The sequence below is a fragment of the Alexandromys fortis genome, unplaced genomic scaffold (assembly GCF_014885135.2).
Source record: "Alexandromys fortis isolate MF-2015 unplaced genomic scaffold, M_Fortis_MF-2015_v1.1 scaffold_9, whole genome shotgun sequence".
NCBI lineage: Eukaryota > Metazoa > Chordata > Mammalia > Rodentia > Cricetidae > Alexandromys > Alexandromys fortis.
The window spans coordinates 12,139,719-12,165,172 of record NW_026067892.1 but is presented as its reverse complement, the minus strand read 5'-3'; the positions used below and the strand labels follow the sequence as shown (position 1 = coordinate 12,165,172).

General features: G+C 45.8%; 1 protein-coding gene across 14 annotated transcripts in view; it reads left to right on the top strand.

The window, feature by feature from the left end:
- Window positions 1–25,454, top strand: part of Ank3 (ankyrin 3) — a 526,650-nt gene that overhangs the window by 447,707 nt on the left and 53,489 nt on the right. For all 14 annotated transcript variants that reach the window (XM_050142496.1, XM_050142456.1, XM_050142430.1 and 11 more), the window contains 3 exons: window positions 16,915–17,021; window positions 21,586–21,810; window positions 24,706–24,860. In XM_050142496.1, the coding sequence (XP_049998453.1) occupies window positions 16,915–17,021; window positions 21,586–21,810; window positions 24,706–24,860 (487 nt within the window). The remainder of the gene's footprint in view (window positions 1–16,914; window positions 17,022–21,585; window positions 21,811–24,705; window positions 24,861–25,454) is intronic.

Here is a 25,454-nt window from a genome sequence, read left to right as displayed (position 1 = left end):
CTTCTTTTTAAAGATTTATTTATTATGTTTACAGTGCTTTGCCTGCATGAATGCCTGTAGGCCAGAAGAGGGTGCCAGATCTCATTACAGATGATTGTGAGCCACCATGTGGTTGCTGGGAATTGAACTCAGGACCTCTGGAAAAGCAGCCAGTGCTCTTAACTGCTGAGCCATCTCTTCAGTCCCCACATGTGGATATTCTTTGTAGCTTTAAAAAAAAAACCTTTATTTGTATGAACACCTTTAAAATAACCTTTAAAAGAGGGGGGAAGGAATTTTTGAGAGAGGTGTGCGAACTGGAGGCCAGGAAACGGCGGGTTCTGGAAAGGAGAGCTGCCAGATAGGAAACCGCTATTGCACTGTGTGAGCCTCACAAGAAACATTTACTCAGGTTCACGGGTGCAAGTGAATTAAAACCAAATGATCCAGAGTGAAAAGCTTGGATTTGGAAAGAAGGCTCTGCGGTTAAGAGCACTGGCTGCCCTTACAGGGGATCCAGGTTCAATTTCTGGCACCCACACGGCAGAGTAACTATCTGTATGTAACTCCAGTCGCAGGGCATCCAACACCCTCTTCCGGCTTCCACAGGCACTTGCCACGCCCGTGGCGCGCATGCGTTCAGGTAAAACACCCATGCACACACGTTATAAAAAAGAAAGTGAGTTGTCCTGCTCTCTCACCTCTAGCTCCATGTTTACGGATTTCAAAAGACAGCTTCTCCAGGGTACTAGGGAGCCGGGAAGCATGTCACAAGTTTTAAACATTTAGCATTTCCGAACTGCTGAGCCCTGGCTTGCGATCGGGTTCAGTACTACTACTCATCGCTCTCTGCTTAGAATTTCTCTGACAGGTCAGGGTAGATAGCGGACACAAATTAACTCTGTGTGAACTTTCTCCCGCAGGCTAGGCCCTGCCCGGGCTGAGAACGGCCTCCGCTCCCTCATCCCGATGACTAAAGTGTTTGCACATTAACCACAGCTAAAGTACAGTTGAGATAGAAGGTGACCAGCTTGGGCTGCCACCCCCAGGACCCCAGGATCTTAGTTTCTTTTTCCTGTTGCTTTTGTGAAACACTGAATCTATTTTAGTTCACAGTTCAGGGGATGGTCTGTCTGTCCCCGTGGGGAAGGCGAGGCTTTTGAAACAGCTGGCCACATTGCTTCTACAGTCAGTACCAGAGAGTCATGAATGTGTGCCCGCCAGGGCTCGGCTCCCATTCTCCACTGGCATGGTCTTGGATTCCCGCCCTGCACAATGGTCCTACCCACAATTAAGATGCATCTTCACACCTTCACTAATTTAATTAGTTAATTGATTCCGTCCCCTCAAGGCCCATCTCCCTGACCATTCTAGACCCGTCCTGTTGACATTTAATACCGACAGTCACTCTGCGCCATCCCAGGATCTCGTGCAGGGTCGAGGCAGGTGTGGATGCTAGAGCTTGAGGGGGCGTGGGAGAGGTAAGCATCCTGTATCCCTCCCAGGCCTCAGCCATGTGGACCACTTCATTCCTTCCCCACGGGAAGTGCATTTGAATGAAGTACACTTCACAGTTCAGCTGTGCCCCTTGCTCATCCGCGAGCCCTGCTTTGGACACGGGAGTAGCATGGTGGATTCCTCTGCCAGCACATCCTAGATAATGTCCCCGCCCACGAGAATCGTCACGAGAACTGCTAACACCGGAACTGCTCAGTCCCTGACTCAGTAGGCCTGGGAGAGACCAGCCATGGGAATTTCGGTGTGCCTCCAAGCTGAATGCCAGTGCTGCTGACTAGGGGTTCTTAACAGTGGGTGTACAATGGGGTCCCTGTGCCTCTTTTAGAGACACCCCATGTCTGGACCCTAGATGGTGGGTGGTTTCTAAAGCCCCACAGGTGAGTTCCACATGTCCGTCCAGCTAGAAACACTGGTCACGGCATCTCTGACTACATTCAGTGTTTCTGCCCTCAGCTCATCCACACCCACTGGCTCAGATTACATCATTACTGACCATGTGCAGATTTCTGTCATTATTCCCTACGCAAGGCGATGGAAGCATAGCAATTACATTACAATAGGTATTACACATATCTAGATATAGTTAAGAGTGTACAGGAAGCTACGTAGAGATTTTATGATAATTCTACAATCTTATGTAATGGACTTGGGCACCTGAATATGAGAATATTAGACGGGGTGGAGAACTGGAATATCTCCTAAGGACAGCTATATCTCGATCGGTCATCATCTACAATGTTTGATTTTAAAGCTCAGATGTCTGTGTGCCAGGTTGTCTTAGCATGTCACTAGTAACCCAGGCTAGGAGTGTCACTTGGTTGAATTCTTGCCCAGCTAGTGTACATGAAGCCGTGAGCTTGGTCTCCGGTACTACAGAAACCCAAGCATGGTGGCACAGCCCCTGAGAAGTGCAGGCAGGAATCCAAGGGCATCCTTTATGACAAGAGGGAGTTTGGGGCCAGCCTGGTCCATGTTAAACCAGGCAAAGAGGAAGAGTTGGCAAGATGGTTGAGTGGGTAAAGGCTCTTACTACCAGGCCTGCCCACCTGAGTTCAGTCCCCCAGAAGTAGAAAACGGTGGGATTAGAAAATGGACCCCCACAGGTTGTTCTCTGGCCTCTACACATAGCACTCGACATATGTGCTCATACATGTATACACACAAAATAAAATTTAAATGTAATTTTAAACTTTTATTTATTTTTAATTTATCTTATGTGTGTAAGTGTTTTGCCATGAAGCCAGAAATGGGGGGGGGGAGGGTGTCCAGATCCTCAGGAACGGTAGTTACAGATGGTTGTGGGCTACCACGGTGGTGCTGGGAATCGAAACCCTTGGTCCTCCAGAGGAGCAGGAAGTGCTCTTAACCACTGCCCCATCCCTTCAGCCTCTAAAATGTAATTTTTTAAAAAAGATTATCAACTGTATTTGGAATCATCCCTTTCTCGATAGTTGTTAATGAAGAGAAGAATAGTCTCAAAGGAAGCCTGGCTGTCTTAAAAGAAATCAATGGATGTAACTGTTTCTTCTGATAGAATTCCTAAGAGCAGCTCTCTAGTGTGCCTTAGGAAACGACAGCCCATGGTCCACACCAGCTAGTCCCTGACTTATATAAAGAGAGATGTTCATCATATGCCTTAAGCGGCTAGGGTGCTTCTGGCAGTGGTAAAGGTGGCATGCGGAGTGCCTGGCCTTATCCTAAGCATCTTGCCAGCATTAATTTGCTCACACTTCACACCAACCTTAGGAGATAAATTTCCTGGCCTCATTAAAGGCAGACTCCTCATGACTGGACTAACTCACCCCGTGGTGTGGGATGAGTGGGAGGAGAAGTTGCAGGGCACAGCTTGAAGTAGGCAAGGTCACTGCCCCTCCCATTTCCAGACTGCCCCCATTTAGCGCTGTAGTATCTATCCATCAGTTTTGCTCAGAGTGGGGAAGAGCCTGGAGCCCAGGGATCTGACACCTGGGTCCCCAAGTCTGACACCTGGTGGTGGTAATTTTCCTGACTGTAGTGTGTGCCCCTGCTCTACTGTTTTGTGGCATACAAGATTATTACATTTAGGCACAGTATGCGTCATGGTTTTTATTTCTAGCAAGTTTTAGCAATGTGTTTTGAAAATGAAGAACTCATAACACTCAGCGACAGGTCTGAAATGTGAAGAGCCAGGACGTACGGCATGTAAGCGGCAGTGAAAGGAATGAGGGGTTTGACCTCTGCCTGGCTCTATGCTTACATCCCTGTGAGTGGCAGAGCCAGTTTCTCCATGGGCAGATTCTGCCTGCCCAACTGGCTTCTCTGTCAGATCACTGAAAGAAGGGCGGAATCCCCTCCTCCTCTCCGAGGGTGAGACCCAAATGTGGCTATTTAGGGCATTCCTGCTCCTGCAGAGATCACAGAAAAGGCTCAACAACAAAGTAAAATTGGAGCCTTGTAAGACTGTAAGACTCCAATTTGCCTAGGCTTTTAAAAAATAAACAACAACAACAACAAAAAAAAAAACCCTCTGTGTGTGTGTGTGTGTGTGTGTGTGTGTGTGTGTGTGTGTGTGTAGGCCGGGAGACAACGTTGTCAGAAGGTTTGGTTACAAGCTTCTTTTCTCGCTGAACCATCTTGCAGGTCACATCTAGCCTTTGGAGAAAGCAGTTAAACCATAAAGATGACTAGCACCCGTGTTTCTAGGCGTCGATCATGAGACCAAGTGAGCTATGGCACCTGCAGGGCAACCCCACTGAGACTTTCATTAAACCAGCAATCTAATTTCCACCTTTCCCTATCCCAGTTGAACCTGGGTCTCTCGGTCTTTACACACATTCCTGCTGAAGGTGCCAGCGGAACCTGATGTCAACAGCCACATGTCCGCAGCACCACCGGAAGTCTTCTGGCATCTTCAGGCACTGACTGTTGTTTCAGGCTTTCCTATGTAGGAATAGATTTATAACTAACAAAATAAAAGTAAGATGAGCGATCAATCCTTCGAGAACATAGCTATAAACCTTGGTGTTTCCAAGCACCCCCACTTTTTTTAAAAAAAAAAAAAAAAAAAAAGAGGTCTCTTACCATTTCCTACTAGGAGATGAACAGCCTGCCAGCATTTCTTGCACTTCTGCCCACTTAGGGGCAGCATGAAGAGAGATGTGGGGCAGCTGTTTCTGGCCCCTCCTCCTCTGCTTGGACTGCCTTCCTATTGCAGACTTCCTTTTAGTCCACATTTTGCCCTCGTAATTCTGACCTATGGATGCAGGGCAGGCCTTCCAATAATGACATATTTTCAAGGTCTAATGAAAGTGTTTTTTAATCGGTTGTTATGTCGCCCAAAGGATGACTGTGGAGATAATTCTGCAAACACTGTTGGAGGCAGTCACAGATGGGTAGGCATTGGTCACATCTTCAGACGTGCGACTCTCCTGAGGAGAAGCACAGTCTAAGATTCTAGTACATTTGAATTAAACTTGGTCTTTTTAGAGGCTACTATGATTTAATATGTTTCTGTGATGTGCATGAGCTGTTGGACTGTTTAATGTCTTAGCTATAGGCAGAAGTTTCTGTCCCACCAGCTGCTCCCAAGTAACCACACAGAGGCTTAATATTAATTATAAATACTTGACCAATAGCTCAGGCTCATTACACGCTAACTCTTACATTTTAAATTAACCCCTAGTTCTTATCTATGCTTTGCCACATGGTTTGGTAACTTTTCCTAGTACGCCATGCCCATCTTGCTTCTCTCTGAGGCTGATCACTAGTCCAGACTCCGCCTTCCTTCTTCTCAGCATCCAGGAGCCAGACTAGGAGTCTGACTCTTCTGCCCAGTCTCTTCTTGCCCAGCTATAGGCCAGTCAGTTCTTTATTAACCAATGAGAGTAATACATATTCACAGTGTACAGAAGGATCATTGCACAGCACTTAGCCCATAATATGCACACTGGAGGGTCCTTCAACAGAAACTGCATGCTTGCTTTCTTGAGATCTTAGCCTTGTCAATCATCTCAGCAACGGAAGGAAAAGCTTATGTAATCCAGAAGGCCCCTGTGCTAATAGGGTTCTCTCTTCCGTGCCTTACCGCAGTGACTCTCCAGTTCTGCCGTACTTGCTAACTTTGCTGTTCCTTCTGCCTGTGTGACTCTGAGCAGGGCTCAGAAAGGGGGCATAGTGGCAGAAGAAAGCCAGAAACCTGTGAAAGATTTGCCTGATAGTCCCCAGGGAGATAAGCACCTGGCCTGGTGACATTTAATATGCTGCCTTCTTCCTGGAAGTGCTTGGCCAGCGGTACTGGGGGTATTTACTCAACACCTCACGAAGATGGCTCAACGAGATTGCAGGTCTGTTTTAAGGCAAGGAAGTTGGTATTGTGAGTTTCTTAAGTCACTAGGGTCAGTTGGTGGTGATGTGTCCCACAGGCTCAGCTTTCAGGCTAGCCCTGGTTAGCTTCTTCCCACTGAACATAAATTAGCTAGAAATAAATCAAATTTAGAAATCATAAAGAATCGTGCTTCATTATAGCTTAAATTCTAATCTCAGTGTAAGTTTTCACTGTGTGTTGTGGTCCACACTTGCCACCCCAACTACCGAGGAGGCTGAGGCAGGAAGATCAGGAGTTCCAGGTCAACCTGGTCTTTAAAACTACAAGGAGAAAAAGGCTGGAGGTTTAGCTCAATGATAAAGGACTTCCCTAGCGTTTAATGCTGATACCTGGAAAAGAAGGGAGAAACAAAGAGCCTTATAAAGCAATAGTAGTTGATTTCAAGAAAAGAAATACTTGAGAGAGAAGAGAAAGTCTGCTTTGATTTTTACATTACTGCTTGCATTAATTTTGTTGTTTCTCACGTAGTGCAGGCTGGACTCAAAATCACTGCGTGCCTGAGAATGGCCTTGAATCTCAGATCCTCCTGCCTCAGCCTCCTGAGGATGTGGTTAGAGCCGTGTACCACCACACATGGCTTGAATCAGGTCTACTTTTATGGAGTCCATTTCCCCAGTTCTTTTGGTTTGGTTTGGTTTTTAAAAGCAGGATCTTCCATAGCCTAGATAAACTCACTACGTAGCCAAGGGTGATCTGGAACTTCTGACCCTCCTGCCTCTACCTTTCAAGGACAGATATTATCACCCCTTCTGCCATCCCTGATGGATCCTAGTTCTTAAAAGGTTCCATGCCAGTGTGTTTGCTATCTCCTTCCAGGCCTCCATGCCTCTCATGTTAGTTACTCAGTTCTGTGATAAGAACAATGCGACCGGGAGCAACATGTGGAAGAGATTACTTTGGCTTCCCACAGTTTCGGAGAGTTCAGAATCCACTGTGGCAGGAGAAGGCATGGCCGCAAGCAGCAGGCAGCAGGCATGTTGGCAGGAACTAGAAGCTGAGAGATCACATCTCTAGCCACAAACACAAAACAGCAAACTGGAAGCCGGACAAGGCTAAAACCTCTCAAAGCCCACCCCCAGTGATGTCCTTCAGCAAAGATGTAGTGTGCCCCCCCCCCAACCCAAACAGCACTGACATCTAGAGGCCAAGTAGATGTCTACCTGAGCCTGTAGGGGACATTTCTCGTTCAAAGCATTACACCACCAATGAATAGGCACTGTCATTTACTGCCTTGTTTTCTTTGGTGTGTGTTCGGTGTGTCTGTGTGTCTGTGAGCGTATGACGTGTGGATGTGGATGTTTGTAGGCATGTGCACGCCACAGCTCCTGTGTAGAGAGCAGAGGCAGTTCTTGAAAGGTCTGTCTTGTTTCTTCGGCTGGCTGTGCGCTCCAGGCTAGTGGACTCACAGGTTTCTGGGAAGGTCTCTCGTACCCAGCTCCCTGCTGTCCCCCTCGGCAGCCGGTGATCTTTCCCAAGAGTTTTAGGGACCTTGGTTCCAGCCAAAACAGGGCTTGTGACTTTGACACTGAAAAGAATGTCAGGACCAGCCAGTTTGTGAAGCAGCCCTGGAGATTGTGTTGAAGATATTTTAACACAGGTTTAAGCACAGGGGTCATGAGAATGAGAGTCACTTAGAAGAAAGGCAGACCACCTAGGGCCCCTGGGAGGGCCCAAACGTGTTATTTTCACAACAATCATGGGTAGGATTTTGATGGGATTTCAAATTACCGCTGTATCAGTGAAAGGTTCCCGAGGGCACCTGATAGCATCTCAATTACAGAGTAAAAAAGTCTCACCCACAGGGGGACGTTTTTTGTGTGAGAGTTTCAGGCTATATCTGGGGAAAATGACACGGTCCTGCCCACAGTCATATGCATTCAGGCTTTACGCCCGCCCTATCTCAGTATTGGTTAACTATAGATGAAAGCAATGTCAACATTATACCAGACTTCTGTACAGATAGCGCCAATTACGCTGGAATTCTTCTTAGATGGGAGAGGCTTCCGTTCAGGCCCTTTTCCTTCTCCGGTGTCTAATTTTGCTCCTCCTGTCCTGCCTTAGGAGTGCTGAGGGTACAGATGTGTACAGTCACATCTGACTTTCCAAGGGTCAAACTCAGATCACCCCAAACTAGTGGTAAGATTCCTGTCTCAGCCTCCCAAGTCCTGGGGTCACAGCTGAACCTTACCATGATCTGCTGAAATAGGCGCTCTTTGAAGTTTACAAAGAGAAGCCTGCAGCCAGGGAGAGTAGGTGGCTGCTGTATGTCACACGCTGTTAAGCGGGTATACCTGAGACTAAAGCCTCCATTTGCTGGATGCCTGGAGGCCAAGTCCTGGCTCCTCCTAGACGGCTGAGTGACCCTGACTCAATGACTGGCCCGTCTTGAAGCACACTGAGGTGGGAAGAGTCTCTGCCTAGCCCCAGATCCCTTGTCTTATGTCACTCAGAAGGCAAGTGCTCCACGCCGGGCACTCTCCACAGTCTTAAATGTCTTTCAATCGAGTGCTTGTTCCCCCCTTGCCCCCCCCCTTCCCCCCCCCCCCCCCGCTCCCCCCCCCTCTAAAGAATGCACAGATACTGAAGTTTTGTATGGGGAGATGCAATAGTATGTAAATGTAAAAAGCAATGCCCTTCAGCTATTTTTGCCTCGGAGCATTAGGCTACGTGTATTTAAAGCAGTGAAGATTCTTTCCAAGTTTAAAAGAGAGGTGAGTCAAGACAGACAGCAGGTGATCAGTCTGGGACTTTACTTAAAGTTTTGTTTGTTTGTTTGTTAAAAAGTCTCTCTCTCTCTCTCTCTCTCTCTCTCTCTCTCTCTCTCTCTCTCTCTCTAGAAGTGTATGTACATGCATGTGGGTACCCACAGATTCCCTGGAGTTGGTGTTACAGGCTGTTGTGAACTACCCAGTGTGGGTGCTGGGAACTGAACTCTGATTTCCTGCAGGAGGAGGACTCACATTTAACCTATGAGCTATCTCTGCTGCTCCATCAAGTTTTTATTTTTTTATTTTTTATGTTTTGGTTTTTGTTGTTGGTGGTGGTGGTTTTGATTTTTTTGGGACAGGGTTTCTCTGTATAACTTTGGAGTCTGTCCTGGAACTCACACTGTAGACCACGCTGGCCTCAAACTCACTGAGATCCATGTGCCTCTGCCTCCTGAGTGCATCAGGTTCTTTAAAGAAGGCCAGCTACCGGAAGCAGGAAACCTGGAAGGTTATGGAGATCTTAGCAGCAGCCTGTAGCACTAAGAAAATTCTTACTTTTGCAGCCTTTAGGGCAGTGGTTCTCAACCTATAGGTTGCAACCCCTTTGAGAGTCGCATAGCAGATATCCTGCATGTCAGATATTTACATTATAATTCATAACAGTTGAAAAATTACTATTATGAAGTCGCAATGATCGGAGGGTCACCAGAATATGAGGAGCTGTATTAAAGGGTTGCAGCCATTAGGAAGGTTGAGAACCACTGCTGTAGAGGGTAGCACCCCCTCCCACCCCTCCATTCCTCATCCCTACCCCTAGCCCCAAGCTTAGAGGGAAAGGGTCTCAGCAGATTAGTGAGGGTACTAGATAAGACACAAGACGGCAATGTAGAAAACTAATTCTACTGCCCTACCCTGCCTTAATCTGTTACATAGTAAGAGCTTGGCAACTCCGGGAAGGCACTAGATAGGACGAAGGGAGGGCTGACCAACATGGAGCCAGCGTCTGCATGCTAACTCCAGGACAAGCATTGTTTATGGCTTGCAATACAGACTCTTCAAAGCATTGAGTGGGCCATCCCATGACCACAGGAACCAGGATGTTACTTTGACCTCCTCACCGCCCTACTGTACACTCAGAGGCATGGTGAGATTTTGACTTGAATCACTGTGCGGTGGAGTATAGAGCCTCTCTCCAGGCCTCCTCCTCTTGTTTGTGGACTGAGGAGAGAGACAGCCACATGGCTTTCCCCTGTGCTGGCCCTGTCCAGTCTGCTCTGGGGATGAAGTTCTCCTTGACACACACTGGTTTGGTTGCCTCAACCCAGCTGTCTCTCTGGAAAAAATCCCATTTGCTTCTCTTCAGATGAGATGCCCTCGAGTTTTGACCTGTTGCTAGACGACCTGCTGGGCACTGGTAGAAGGACCACCTTCCTCTCAGAGCAGCCGAGTGGACAGTTTAAAAAGGTCGGGGGCTCCAACTCCACACTGGGTCATAACCCAAACTTTCAGCACTGACAGGCTCACAGCCCGCAGTCGGAAGTGACCCAACTATAGAGCCAACTAGATCTCTCTCTCATTCTCCACTTGCATCTCCCTTCTTGTTCTCTCCCTTTCCTTCCTCCATCTCTTCCTTTCTCTCCCTTCCTGCCCCCTTCTCCTGTATTTAGTATGTTACTCCCAGACCTGGGCTTCTGGGCGTGTCCTGGTTTGTAAGAGCGATGTGTTCTATTTATTTCCGGACCTGGACTTCAGGGTGTGTCCCCGTTAATGAGGCCAGTGTGTTCTTACTCTCCCCTTTCCTCTGATGCGTAGGGCCACGAAGATGCTATTTTAGGAAAATCTTAAGCTCTTGGAGACAGTGACCTCATCACTGGCCAGGCTTTGGCTTCCACCGAATAGTATGTAGTTTGAGTGTAACAGTGTCCCCGCTGTCACTTCCAAGATGAAAAGCCCATGAGTGAGTGTTCGTTTTCCCTCTGACACGGGAGCTAAAGGCCTTAGGAAGTCGGTGTGAACTGTTTTTAATGTACTGTCCCGCTGAAGCCACTGTGTGCCAGCTGGGGTCTTTGTGTTGCCAGATGTTGGGAGGCATTGTGAGCCTCCATTTCCTTAACTATAAAATGAGTGTAATATCACACTGAGGTCTAGAAGGTTCTGGGGACTTGAAGAACCTAAGGCCATTTTTACCACTGTTAAAAAGAGTTGAAGGCCAAGGTGGTGACCCACTCCCATTATCCCAGCACCCTGTGTCTGAGACAAAGCAGCCAGAGCTGCATTGCAAGAACATGTCTCAAACACAAAATAAAATTTCAAAGGATTAAGCGCTTTTTGAGTCAATAAACCGGACCTAGGTTTCTGTAAGATGCCATGTTACAACCGAGGGGGAGCTGTCAGTTGATACAAGCATCCTGTGTAAATAATCTGTAAAGCCTCAGGTTTGGCCTGAAGCTGGAAGATTTTTTTTATTTATTATGTATACAATATTCTGTCTGTGTGTATGCCTGCAGGCCAGAAGAGGGCACCAGACCCCATTACAGATGGTTGTGAGCCACCATGTGGTTGCTGGGAATTGAACTCGGGACCTTTGGAAGAGCAGGCAATGCTCTTAACCTCTGAGCCATCTCTCCAGCCCCGAAGCTGGGAGATTTTGAGTTTTGTTCTTGCCCCCCAATAAATCATCGTATTTTAACAAATAACCGAACAAAAACCAAAGTCCTCTGGAGAGTGTGGGAGTCTTTTTACATTCAAAGATACCGTGTTGCATCTTCTCACCAATACGGCATTGGTGCCAGAATGTTATTCACAGCCTCACCAAGACTTTTGTCAATGAGTGAAAGACAAAGACGCTCTGAAAATGGAGAAACATGCCGAGAACAGAGGGTGGCAGATGTTACCAGGGAAACGGTAGAGCAAAGCTTCCCCCTGTACCCATGGGGGGGGGCAGTTGTTGGCTTTGTTTGTACCAAGTGGGTATGCAAGCTAACCCCTAAAATACATGCACCCCCCCTTACCCATGGCCAGAAAAGTCTGTGCGGGTAGCCAGCACATTTGTAGCAGTAGAAGCGGGAGGGAGAAACGCTACTGTTGCTATGCGCAAGCGCAGGCCTTAGCTGTCACTATGCGCAGGCGCAGGCCTTGGTACAGGACTATGGACGCTGGACCTCGGCCGCCCTTCTAGCTCACGAGCTCAGATGATCACCTCATATTTCCCGAGCTGATGTGAAAACTGGGCACAATCACCTTAGAGTTGCCTCCAGTTAGTAACCAGTAGGAAATGACAAGAGGACCTGCCAAATTCAGCAGTGTCTCAAACCCCAAAACTGAACCTCTTAACCAGGCACCACCCCCAAGCTATGAGACCTAGGAACCGGGTCACGCGTAGCTCATGCTGGCCTGGAACTCACTACCTAATTGAGGGCGACCGTAAACTCCTGACCCTTCTGCCTTCACACTCCATATTCTGGGATGACAGGTGTGTGCTACTATCCCCAGGGATGCGATGCCAGAGGTCAAACCTGGGGCTTCCTGTATACTAGGCGAGTACTTGGCCCGCTGAGCCACATCCCCGACTCTGTTGCTCCATAGTCAGTGGTCACCCAACAGCATGCCCTGCTTACCCTTTCCAGTGGTTATCGGTAGAGCTAAGGCTGTGCTTCGGAGCCATGCACCGCTTGTGCAGTGGCAGCCAGGACATTTTGAAATTAATATCGTTTACTAAGGTTAAGGAGATGCTGGTGTGTCACAGTTCAGTTTTACCGAAACCCTAGCCTGTACAAAGTATGTGGAGACAGAAGGGAAATTCCCCAACGCGTGATCTGCCTGTAAAACAGCAGGTTTCATTGAGTTGCCATTATTTTTAGAAACCTTCCCTGTAGGAAGAACGTTCTGGTCACTCATATTTGAGTTAGTCAGGCGCAATTAGGGCCACTCATAAATCTGAGCCAGCTCCGTGCCAGAGAAAAGCGGGCTGCGGGGAGAAATTACTCTGGCTCCTAATAGTGGATTGAAATCTACCTGCTAGAGGCACATTAGAACCTTCTAGGTCCCAGGTGTGGGCAGGTGTACCAGCTGCTCAGCAGTGTTGTGACTAGGCTCTGATGGGTGGCAAAGAGCTCTAAGGGGCAGGGAGAGGACGCAGATCTAAGGAGGTGTGGGATCCTGGCAAGTTGGCACATCCCACCTAGTAAATATTACATGGTGGCGAGATACCTTTCTGCGTGGTATAATTCATGGTTTCAATAATTAATGTCCCCAGTACACTTCTCTGAGTGCTTCAAGGTAAATAATTTACTGCAATTAACAAAGAGGCAGAAGATTATTAATTTATCAGACTTGAAAAACAACAACAACAAAAAAGTCCTAGTGGAAAATAACCCCAGGGCCTCACATATTTGAATTGTAATTTGTCCCCTCAACCCTCCACCGCCACCAAAAATATTAAAGCAGCGTTGCATCCAGTCCCTGACCCTACCCTGATAGCTGGTGCTGGCATCTCTAGCATCTGGTCTAAGTAGTTGGTGATATGGCTGGAAGCGAGGTTCTGAAATGGTTTACTCCTGGCCAAGGTTAAGATCTCAGTTCTGTCCAGTTGCATCAGATTCTTTTCGTGTGTTTATTTGTAAGGCTTCTGTTAGGTGTGTGTTCCTGAGTGTATATATATCTGCACCAAGTGTACACAGAGTCTGTGGAAGCCAGAGAGGGTGTTGGATCCTCTGGAGCTGGAGTTACAGGTGGTTGCAAGCTGCTGTATGGGTGTTAGGAACCAAAAATGGGCCCTCTGTAGGAACAGCAAGGGCTTTTAACCACTGAGCCATCACTCCAGCCCCAGCATTAAATTCTTAGTTACACTCACCAAACACACACACACACACACACACACACAGAGGCTATGTTTTTTCTTGTTAAATATAGTGTGATATCTGTTCCTCATTCATTTTTTAATTTTCCTAGGACCTAGACAGTAACCTACATATAATTGTCCTATAGACTTTTTAAAAAAATATCAAAGCTGTTATGTTTTTTAAGACTGAGGCGATAGCTCAGTCATCAAAGGACTTACCACATAAATGTGAAGAACGGATTCCTGCAGGGCCCCAGATCCGTGTGAAAATTAAGTCTTGATAACATGGTTGTAATCCCAGTGCCAAGGAGGTCGAGACAGATGATGCCTTGCTGGGCAGCGAGCCTAATCAAATTGGTAAACTCTAAACCAGCAAGAGACCTTTTCTCTCAAAAACCAAGGTAAAAAACTCTTGAAGTACATACCCATCACACACATACAAACACACACACACACACACTGTATCCCTACACATACACACACAAAATAAATAAGCTGAGTCATTTGGGGTATATTTGCAAGACTTTTTTTGTTATTGTTGTTTTTGTCTTTTGTTTTTTTGTTGTTGTTGGTTGGTTGGCTGACTTTGTTTTGCTTTTTAAGGCGTGGTCTCACATAGCCTAGGCTAGACTCAAAAACCACCATATAGCAAAATATGACCTTGAGCCCCTGACCATCTTCCCTAGAGTACCAGGATTGCAGGTGTACACCACCGTGTCTGGTTTATTTTGTGCTGTGCACCGATCGAGCACAGGGCCCTCCTGCACGCGAGGCAGGCACTCTGCCAACTGACTTCCATCCCCAGCAAGTTCCAATTGTATTGCTGAAGCTGGGCAACAGAAGCGAACACTGGACTGCTGTATGAGCCGTGCTTGTGAGGAGAAAATGCAATCCCTGCACATATGTCCCACCCCGATTTTTCTTCCCCGGGGAATATTGCTGGCCGCACTTTTAGTATTTGCTTCCAGGTCTCCAAATAAGAAAAAAAAATGTGTTATTTCTCTGTGGATTGCCTCCATTGGGGAAATTATTTTATTGGTTTCCCCAGTTGGAAAAGGAAGCTTTAATGCTTGTGTCTGTCTCCCTTCTTCAACCATGTGTTCTTCTGACTTGCCTGTTTCCCAAGGAGTTGTGTTTTACTTGGGGTTCTATCTATGTTTCATATGTAGACATGTATTTCATATAGATGGAATAGTTTTTTGTTTGTTTTTATGATATGAAGTCTCATGTCACCCCATCTTGTCTAGGTCATCTTGCTTTCTATCTTCCAAGTGCTAGGATTACGGTCATATGCCACCATACCCGGCTAGTATTTATACTTTTATATCTCTTAAAGTAGTACCCTTGAAAGTCATATGGTGGTGGCACCTGCCTTTTAATCCCAGCACTTGGGAGACAGAGGCAAGTGGATCTCTGTGAGTTCAAAGACAGCCAGGGCTACAGAGAAAGTGTGTCTTTAAAAAAAAAAAAAAAAGACAACCCTTAAATGTATTATTTATTAAATTCCCATTTCACTCTTTAAAAAAATTCCCTAAACTGGGTGATGGTGGTGCACACCTTTAATCCCAGCACTAGGGAGGCAGAGGCAGGCAGATTTCTGTGAGTTCGAGACCAGCCTGGTCCACAGAGCTAGTTCCAGGACAGGCTCCAAAGTCACAGAGAAACCCTGTCTCGAAAAACAAACAAACAAACAAAAACTCCCTAGAATTTTTATTTACTTCTTCTCTGTACATACCAATCACGCATGGCATAGGCCTTCCCCTCATGGTACATATCTGCTCTGAGTGTATCCATGCCTTGTCCCTTGCTGTCAATCTTATCTACCCAGCTTGACTCCCTCAGGGGAGTCAAGTGCCTTGAAGCCTGCCCTCATTCTGACATACCCTTGGTTTGATCTTCTATTAGATTCTATGCCCTCCTTTTTTCTTTTTTTGATTCAGTCCCTCATTTGATCAGACTGTGTTTTGTAGTATTACCTTTGGAGATTATGTGATTAATGCATTTCTTGAGGTTTGAAGTGCCTGGAAATACCTGTTCATGAACATGGTTTGCCTAATCAGGGAATTCTGAGCTGAAAACTCATTTCCTCTTCGAACCCTTGAGGGGATCATATGGTCATCGTTGCCGTGTTTTGCCGTTCTGTGGCCATCTCTGTCTTGAGCTCCTGAACTTTCCTGCTAGTGCACCCCAGTGGGCACAGGGGGTGTCTTTCCTCTCCCACACTTCTTCACTTTTTGGCAGCAGCGAATCCTGTTACTCTGAGAACACAGGCTTCAGAACTGGGGAAAGACTTTGAGTTAGTCTCTTGTTATCTTCTATTTCGCTCTTTTGTGTTTGTTGGCCTGTTTGTGTAGGAGAGATTCAAACCTCTTGTGTTGATCTTTGATTTCTTATATTTTCTCCCACGTTTAATTTTAATACTATTGTGTGTGTGTGTGTGTGTGAGAGAGAGAGAAAGAGAGAGAGAGAGAGAGAGAGAGAGAGAGAGAGAGAGAGAGAAATCAAGTCTCCTGTCTCTATTTCCCATCTTGTATCTACTACATCTGACTTTTATGTGGGTTCCAGAGGTTGAACCCAGGTCAGCAGGCTTGGGCAGAAGGACTTTTATTGCTGAGTTGTCCTTTCTGCTCTGGATGGCCACTTCAATTCAATCAAGTTTTTGTTGCAATGGGGCAAGTACTCTGGAGCCTCCTGAATCTTTGTTTGCAATCCTGGCATGATCTTTGGGTCCTTTTTCCACTATAAATTCTACATCTTCATCCACAATGAAACTGCTGGCAAGCTCACGCATACTTGGTGGGATTATTCTTGATAGATTTTCAGCTTCCCTTCTCCAGAGCCCCACAGTGTCCTTAGAAGACGAGAGAGCATGCTCGAGGCTACCCAACCCTCCATCAGAACCTTCCTGGGCTTCGTCTTCTTCAGCAGCCATCCTTGTAGACATAAACACCTGTTCTGTCTACATTTACCGTTCCCAAGTCAGAAATGACAGAAAGTGAACCCCTGTCTCAGGGGTTCCACTCTCAGGCATTCCGCTCTCAATGTCCTTTGCCCTCTGCTTCTTCAGAGTTTCTATATTTTCATCAAGACTTCTTGGTGGGAGACTAGCCTGTTGTCGGCCACCGTGGCCCATAAGCATAACAGACATCAAGATCGAATCTACATTTGGAGACTAAGAAGGATTTGGTAGTTGTAGGATTCATCTGAATCAAAAGTGGACTATTGAAAAGCAAGCAAATTAATTTCTCAATGTTTCCTTTACCATGTGGTTAATGGCAGGGTGCATTCTTAGGATTTCCAAATGAAATATTTTGTCACTACACTTTTTTTTTAAGTGTTCTTCTATACAGACCCTAATGTAGTCCTCACGAGCAGGATTTGCAAATTCTTGCTATTGAGTGTTAGCTTATCCAGGCTTACCAAGAAACCCAGATGTACTTTGTATGTATAAGGAGAACTGGTATCTTGGGCGGGTGGTTGATGTCGCTCACTGTTTTATTTTTCAGCACCTAACATTCACAAGGGAGTTTGATTCAGATTCTCTCAGACACTACAGCTGGGCTGCAGACACCTTAGACAATGTCAACCTGGTCTCAAGCCCCGTGCATTCCGGGTAAGTGCTCGCACGTCATCTCTCCTTATTCCGGTCCACTCACATTGTACTTATTAGTTAGCGTTATCCGTGCCTGTTGAAAACCTCCATCTATCCATGAACATATTCACCTCGGAAATAAATGCTCATTCGTGAGAGTGTGTGGTTTGCCTTTGTAAATCATTTAGTAAGTACTTTGGGGGACAAGTCTGTCTGTGCTTATTCTTAAAAGTGGAGGATCAGAAAACAGCTGATGGCCGATACAGCAAAATTTCCTAACCATTATGATCTTTTGAGACTCTTTAAAATTCTCTTTCAATGAAAAAGGTTTAAAACCAAGTTATTTTTCTTAATTTATTTCCTCAAATGAGGCTTTTAAAAATATGTATCTGATTTTTCTTCCCTATGGAAATATTAAATATAGAGCTGGGGAAACAGTTCAGTCAGTAAATGCTTATCACACAAGTGTGAGGACCTGGGTTCAATTCCCCAGAACCCACATAGAAAAAAGTCGAGTGTGGTAGCTCACACGTGTCATTCCAGGGAGGGAGAGGGTCATACAGACAGGCAGATCACTGGGGTCTGCAGGCCAGCTGCCCTCGCCTAATGGCTGAGTTCCAGGTCAATGAAACTTAGCCTGAGGAATAGCACAAAGTTGATCTCTATGCAGAAGCACCCTTAACCACACGCACATACACACAGGGGCACACTCAATCATGCACATACGCACACTCAGCCCCTTGCATATATACACAGAAGACCACACTCAACCACAGGCACATGTACACAGGACCACACTCAACCACATGCACATACACAGAGGGGCACACTCAACACCTGTGACCACATGCATTTACACACACACACACACAAAAATGTGCACATCTGTGCACACAAACATCCAATGAATTATAGATTCACTTCACTAACCGATCCAGTGTCCCTGTGAGCAAATGTATTCTGTTGTTTTCAGTTTCCTCTCATTTGCTATCAGCTCGTTTTAAATCGGTGATTTGTTTTATGGCATTACCATTTTTAAAAAGAAACTGTAAGCTTGAACATTTCCAGCTGACTTTGGCACCTTCTAACATTCCGGAAATAAAAATTGCAATTGTTAAAATTAGGAAAAAGAAATGAATCTTAAGAGAAAACAGAGAAATCTACTTTGAAAATGTTATGGCACCAATGTATGTACCCCAGCAGTGCTGATAAGAGCCTCATCAAAGGGTTCCTCATCCCTGTCTGGTGGCAGAAGACTGGATGGTGACCTGCTGTGACAAGTGACCTGATAGCCAGTGTGCTTTCCCATGCTGGAACCTTTAGTCGGTAATTCACTGTGAGGTAACTGATAACCATAGAAATGGGAGAAAAATGATGGCTAAAGTATTAAGTACTAGGCTAGCAAGATGGCTTAGTGGAGAAAGCACTTGGGCAAATACCCACTCTGTCCATTTAAAGCCCGATGCTGGAGCAGCAACTAGACTCCAGCGTTCCTCAAGAGAGATAAAAGACAGCCAGAATCCCTGGAAGATGGCTGGCCAACTAACTTGGCATTGGCCGCAGTGAACAACAATGAACCCTGCTTCAAACAGGTGGAAACTGAGGCCCAGCAGCCGTGGCTGTCCTTTGACCTCTCTGTGTGCACTGTGGCACAGGCACACACATGTGCACACACACACACACCACACGAACCATACATATATGTTACAAACATGCACACAATACACACACATTAAAATAATAAATGCATTAGGGTATATTTCTTTAATTTCTCTTGAAGACAGCCATGTACACAGCAAATGCAATGACAGCCAGAGAGGGAAAAGCCCCACTTGGAAATTCCAAACCCTGATGCCAGGGTCTGAGGACTGTGTTCTACAGCGGCTAAGGCAAACGTTCGTCGCAGGCTGTCCCACGAATGCGAAGTGCCGTGGTCTCATTTCCTGAGTTTTTTCCTTTCTGCGTGTCATTGACATTGTCTGCTGCTTGCTTCTAATGACCGTGCATTAATTTCTCCCATTTGCTTTCTGAATTATTTTGCAGCTTCTCGTCTCCGCTGCCTCAGTATGACTCAAGGTGATAACCGTGTCCTTTGTGTCCTTTTCATTCACGTGACTTCCCCCAGTTAGATGGCGTCGGTGTCTGTAGAATGTCCGCACGCGTCGCCCTGTCGTTGTTTGCTGTTTGCGTAACTAGACGCCCCAGCGTAGCCGCCGCGGCGGGCATTCGTGGCACCCGTGACGTAATCTGAGCAGCAACGCGATAAAGAGATTTTGAAGCATCAGCCTTCGTGTGTTTCTCTTTGTGGCTGCAGCTCATGTTGCATGTCGTTTGGGTTTTGCTCAGATCTTGTACAGAGTGAGTGTGGAGAAAAAATCCCTGTGTTCCACAGTGCCGCCAATGGCCTGCCCAGCCCACTCCCATCTTCCCTCCATCTGTTAGCTCTTTGAAATTAGAACCATAAATGGCTGCAACCACACCCAATGCACCATGTATTCTGCAGTGTCCAGTAGGAGGTTCTTCCAGTTTGCCATTCAGATCCTCTGAGCTATTCACTCCGTTTACTCTGATAATCTTCGTAGCTGGCACAGTCCTATACTGGCCCCCCAAAAACCTTCCTCTGCTACCTTCAGACCACTCAACTGACGGCACCCTGCACCCCTGTTTGCACGTCCATTTATTAGTCTCGGTAGCCAAGTGCTGTTTCTAAGCACTCGAAGGGGAATTTTGCTCATAGATGGATTCAGCCAACATTGCCATGTGTTTACCATGTGCTGGGACTCTGCTGGGCCCTGCAGGTCATGTGGTGAATATGGCAGCCCGATCTGAAAGTGCTGTTTGCTTTGTTAAGGCTCTGCTGTGGTCAGTGCAGCACCCGTAATCCAGGCAAATTTTCCAGTGTGCATTTGCATTCGCACGAGCACGATTTCAAGCCCAAGTTCATGCTGCATCCTTCCTCATACACCTAGCAGTAATAGGATCTTCACCCCTAATTACAGAGAAACCTGAGATTTCTGTCCTGTTGTCTCGTTGGAGTGCCTTTGTTATTGAACAAAACCACATGACGCTCAAGTGGACACACACACAAACACACACACAGTGAATAATACATGTGTAGCTAAGAAAATTAAGCACTTCAGAACCGTTTCAGAGGAGCCACAGGCCATTTTGCATTGGAAATAATTCATGTGGGAGCCCGGATGGCGAATGGAAGCAGATAGCCATTTTCGCTGAGGAGAGAGGGGAGACTGTTTTTACTGTCTCCTTATTTTTGAGATGGCCTTTCCCTCTCCTGACTTGAATATCCTAGAAGCAAAAGCCTCTCAAGATAGCTAGACTAATGGTAAGCACATGAAACAACAGAGAGGGAAAAAAAAAATAGTTCAATCCAAAACCCGAGCAAAAGGTGAATGCACTTCCCCGGTGAGCAGTTGATAAAGGAAACACGCTCAGTCCAAGGACTCTCTCCACCCATTGGCTCTCTCAGTCCAGTTTGTCGAGGATGTCTTCCTTGCTAGGAAAGCCACAGCTACGCAGGGGCTTCAGGCCTGTTGGCAGGATGTTAGCACCATGCTTAGGTAATTATATAGAGAAGAATGTTGGTGGATAGGAATATTTTCTTAACATGGTACCATAGGGAGCCGCTGTGCTTGCTGAGCATCACTCCCTGGTGCTACTTGAGTTGTGTGTCTGTTTTCAGCTCTAAAATTTAGCACGTAAGAGTATGTTTGCATTGCCACCTGTCTGTTGGTTTCGTGTTTACTAAAGTGCCCATCACCATCAGAAAAAGCCTTCCACTGATATAGCTACATGCAGGCAAAATATTTTCCTTATTAGCTCTGACCTAAAGGCCGATGACAAATATAGACACCCCAGGAAGTAATGTTTAAGTTCTACTTCTGTTACCCCGCAGAAAATTCAAATACAGGTGATTTTAATTAGCATTTTAGCCTCTATCTTTTAAATGGTTATTGAAAAGATTTAATCCCTTTCCAGCAAAATCTCAGCAAATCTAAAGTCGCCTGCTTTTCTTTTTCTATTTCATCTTCGTAAGTGTGAAGGGTGTTGGTACGAGTGAATTGTCCCTTTGTCTCACAAGCTGTGTGTGTTATGCTACGCTGTGGAGTTTCATCCAACGTGTACTGGAGTGAGGTCACATAAATAGGTTAGGGGAGGAACTAGATAGAGTGAAGATGTGGCCCTTGACTGTCCCCTAATGCATCCTCAAAGGCTACAGAAAATGGTGGTTTTTTTTTTTTTAATCTGTGTTCCTCTCATAGATCATCTCAATTCCAACTTGAAGAATATTCCTGTTCCTTCTCTGTGCCGTTGTGTTGTGCCCATGGTGATTTCCTTGCCTCCTGGGAGGGAGCTTCCTTCCATGGAAACCCAGTTGTCTTTCGGTCTTGACCCTGAGTGTGAGCTCCATGCACGTCTGATGTGACCCCACAGTAGTGGCTTCCAACGTTGTGTTAGAGAAGTCGCACCAGCTGCCTTTTTCCATACATTTACCTTGAGTTTCAAATGCTCTGCCAAGTTGAAGTTGACTTCTGTTGGTGATGGCATCTGATCTTTCCTTCCACAGGTTTCTCGTTAGCTTTATGGTGGACGCGAGAGGGGGCTCCATGCGAGGAAGCCGCCACCATGGGATGCGGATCATCATCCCCCCACGCAAGTGTACAGCCCCCACCCGCATCACCTGCCGCCTGGTAAAGAGACATAAACTGGCCAACCCACCCCCCATGGTGGAAGGAGAGGGATTAGCCAGTAGGCTGGTAGAAATGGGTCCTGCGGGGGCACAATTTTTAGGGTAAGTCTCCCCAGTTTTACTTTGGCCCTCTCACCATGTCTTTGACTTTCCTTTAGTCCTTGCTAACTCAAGACATTAACTCTGAAAAAAAAAAAAAAACGGGGACTTGGGTGTGGTGTCAAAGGTCACCAAGGTGACCATGCTGCATAATAGGCTATGGGTTCCTTAACTCAGTCACTGGCCAAGGCACTTACTAACCAAAAAGCATGCTTGCTGCCCCACGGGTGTGTGGCTCCCCGCAGCCTCCCACAGAAGTCAAGGCACCAACCTTAGAAAATATTACAGGTTGGGATGGTGGCACCTCACTGCCTAGATGGCTACCTTGCGGATGCATCTCTTTCAAAATAACTCTGAGAGACATATCCCCCTGGGGTAGGGTATTTTCCGAGAAGATAAACTGAATTTTGCTTCATTGTCTGAGGTGGCACTTGGCAAGGCAGGCAGGCTCTGTCGTGACAGACAGCGTGTTCACAATCTCCCCTCTTGTTTCTCTTCCTGCTGCATGGATGTTACTCAGTAAACTGCACCTACCCACCCATCCTCCCCCTGTAAATGAGGGCGAGAGCTTGGTTAGCCGAATCCTGCAGCTTGGGCCTCAAGGAACAAAATTTATTGGGTAGGACCTTCATAGACAAGATCAGAATGTCTACAATTTTTCCTTTCCATTTTCAATTTTTTTTCTGTCACACCCATGGTCTTATTCTTGTCTTCCATTTGTTCTTTTTCTTTCTTTCTCTCTTTCTTTTGTTTTCTTTTTTATGCTTTCAGTCGATGTGTGTCACTGAAAGGCAACTCCCATAGTGGCTTGACTTATTGTGGCACTGCCGCTACCTTGTGCTTTCGAAGCATGTGGGACTCACCGCGAGCATTCCGCTGACCTTGTGCATCTGTCACCCCTCCTTTAATTTGAAATGTTTCTTCTCTGTGTACTTATTAAGGCTAGACCGACCGTCTCATTTTAACCAGAGTAAGAGAAGGTATTTGCAGGCTTTGAATCAATGTTTGCCACAAATGCTGTGTGTGTGTGCGTGCCTGCCTGTGTGTGTGTGTATCTGTGGGTGTGATTAGACCTAGAAGGCACTTATGGTACAGTGTAATCTTTATGGGCTTTGTGAGGCAAAAGAGATCAATGAAGTAAGATAATTTTGAATGTACCAAGAACACAAGATCTTTAAGGAAATGTGACTGGGGGCAGCCGGGATGTTCTGTTGAGTTGTCGAGTGTCTTTTTGTCTCGGTTAGGCGGAAATGTGTCATTGTTCGTTTGTCTCTCCGACTGTGTTTGCCTTGGCAGTCTGCATGAAAAGCCTGTTACGAATTGTCCTGCTTGGCTGTCACCTTGGTCAAAGATCCTGCTTATACCTTCTCAACAGCATTGTCGAGTGTCCTACACAAAGCCACAGGGATAGTATTGGACACATTAACCCGCAAAGATTGTATCTTGTTCTCGAAAAAAAAAACAAGTGATGCCTAATGTCTAATTGTGAAGTACGGTTGAAAATAACACTGAGAGGAATATTTGCTTCTGTTTTTAACCTGTGAAAGAATAAAGGCATTATAAAAATTTATAATGATCTTAGCCAAAAGTAAAATCATTGTATCCATCAGTCTCGTTTTAAACGAATACTTTTATTGAGTAACCAGATCTTCATGTCTCATTTGTGGCTTTGATCTTTAACGACAGTTTCTCCTCATGCTCTGCCTACCGAAGCCTGTATTTGCTGCTACGGTGTGTATATAAACAGCTAGGTTAAGGCAGGTTGTGTACAACCTCTCCAGAGAACAATGATACTGTCTGTTAAGCATCACCCAAGAAAGCTGCACAATCCAACTGTACATGAACTGTGTGTGATTGTGGTCTGCTCACTTCCATACATCTTTTTACCCGTAATTCTGTCAAACCTGACGAAATGATCTCCCTTGAGTTGATTGGCAATCTCCAATCTGCAGCCATTCCCCTTCGTTCGTTTGTGCAAAAGGACACTGTCAAGAGTTAACGCCTTCCAAGTCGGGCAGTGGTGGCGCACGCCTGTAATCCCAGCACTCAGGAGGCAGAGGCAGGCGGATCTCTGTGAGTTCGAGGCCAGCCTGGTCTACAAAGGGAGTTCCAGGACAGGCTCCAAAGCTACAGAGAAACCCTGTCTTGAAAAACCAAAAAAAAAAAAAAAAAATAGAAAGAAAGAAAGAAAGAAAGAAAGAAAGAAAGAAAGAAAGAAAGAAAGAAAAAAGAGTTAATGCCTTCCTATGACAATTTCCAGCTGGCATGTGCTCTTCTGGAATGTTCCAGTATCCCCAGATAGGTGGTAGTCAGGTCAGGCAATGAGGCTACCCATTCCCTATTCACAAATGGAACAACCAGAGAAACTGTCTTAGCCACAAAATCATACAAACTGTTGGAAGGACTGAATTATATGACAATATAATGTCTGCTTTATTGCTGAGGGGAAAAAAAATAGAGAAATGACCTTCGCAATTTTCTTTTTTTTTTAAAGTGACTGTGTCCTTTTAACTCATTAGCATCTCGTATTATATAATGTACCTATTATGTGTTTTATTTTTTTACAAAATGGACCAGCTTCCTTTCTTTATGGCCTATTTTAGTCATGTCTAATTCCTTCCTTCAGTTACCTATTTATATGTGTTTAATCTCCCCCACTCAATTGGACGCCTAACACACAGTAGGCCTTCAAGAACCATTTGTGAATGAATGACGGCATGTTCTTGGGCTTGGAATATTATTTAATCAGCAATGATTCTGCAGCTTTGAGACCATTCCCAACCCAAATGGCACCTCTGATTTCCAACTCAGTACTGTTAATGAGACTTTTCTTTTAGTATTCTGCTATAGAGATGTTTAATTTGACGCAAAAAAATCCGGTGGCTTCTTGTTTTCTAGCCCTGTCATAGTGGAAATCCCTCATTTTGGGTCCATGAGAGGAAAGGAGAGGGAACTCATTGTTCTCCGGAGTGAGAATGGGGAGACCTGGAAGGAGCACCAGTTTGACAGCAAAAACGAAGACCTCACCGAGCTACTGAACGGCATGGATGAAGGTAACGATAGAGCGATACTCCTTCCCTTCCGCGGATGTGGACAGGCAGAGAGCAAGTGTCGCGTGGTTGAGGGGCTACTTGAGCATCACATGATGCAGAATGCAGGGTCTTCAGCATCTACTTCTCCTTTCCATGCCTAAGGCATGATTTTATCTGACCCTACTACATTCCTAGCACCACCATGGTTTAGACGGACAAACAACCACATTGTTCCAAATTTCTCCATTTTTCCAAGACCTAAGAAGGCTTTTCTTGTTGTTGTTGTTGTTGTTGAAAGAGTAGCATGGTGGGGTGGGGTGGGGAGCATCAGATGGGAGTATATAATATTTGCCTACATCATTAGCATTTATAGTATATTTTTGGAACTTTTGTTCCATTTTCTCTTAACTTATTCCAGCATCTTTCATGATTTTTTTTTAACTCTCTCTTGAGCCATAATGGTGTTTTAAAAATAAATGTCAAAACTTATTGGCATTTGTATGTTTTGATGTCTTATTCTTTGAGTTGGTGAGGCTAGTGTGTGGCTACAGGTCTCTTTCCCACACATCCCTTCTTTTGGGGAGTGTCTGCAGGCATTAAGATAGGATTTCCTGT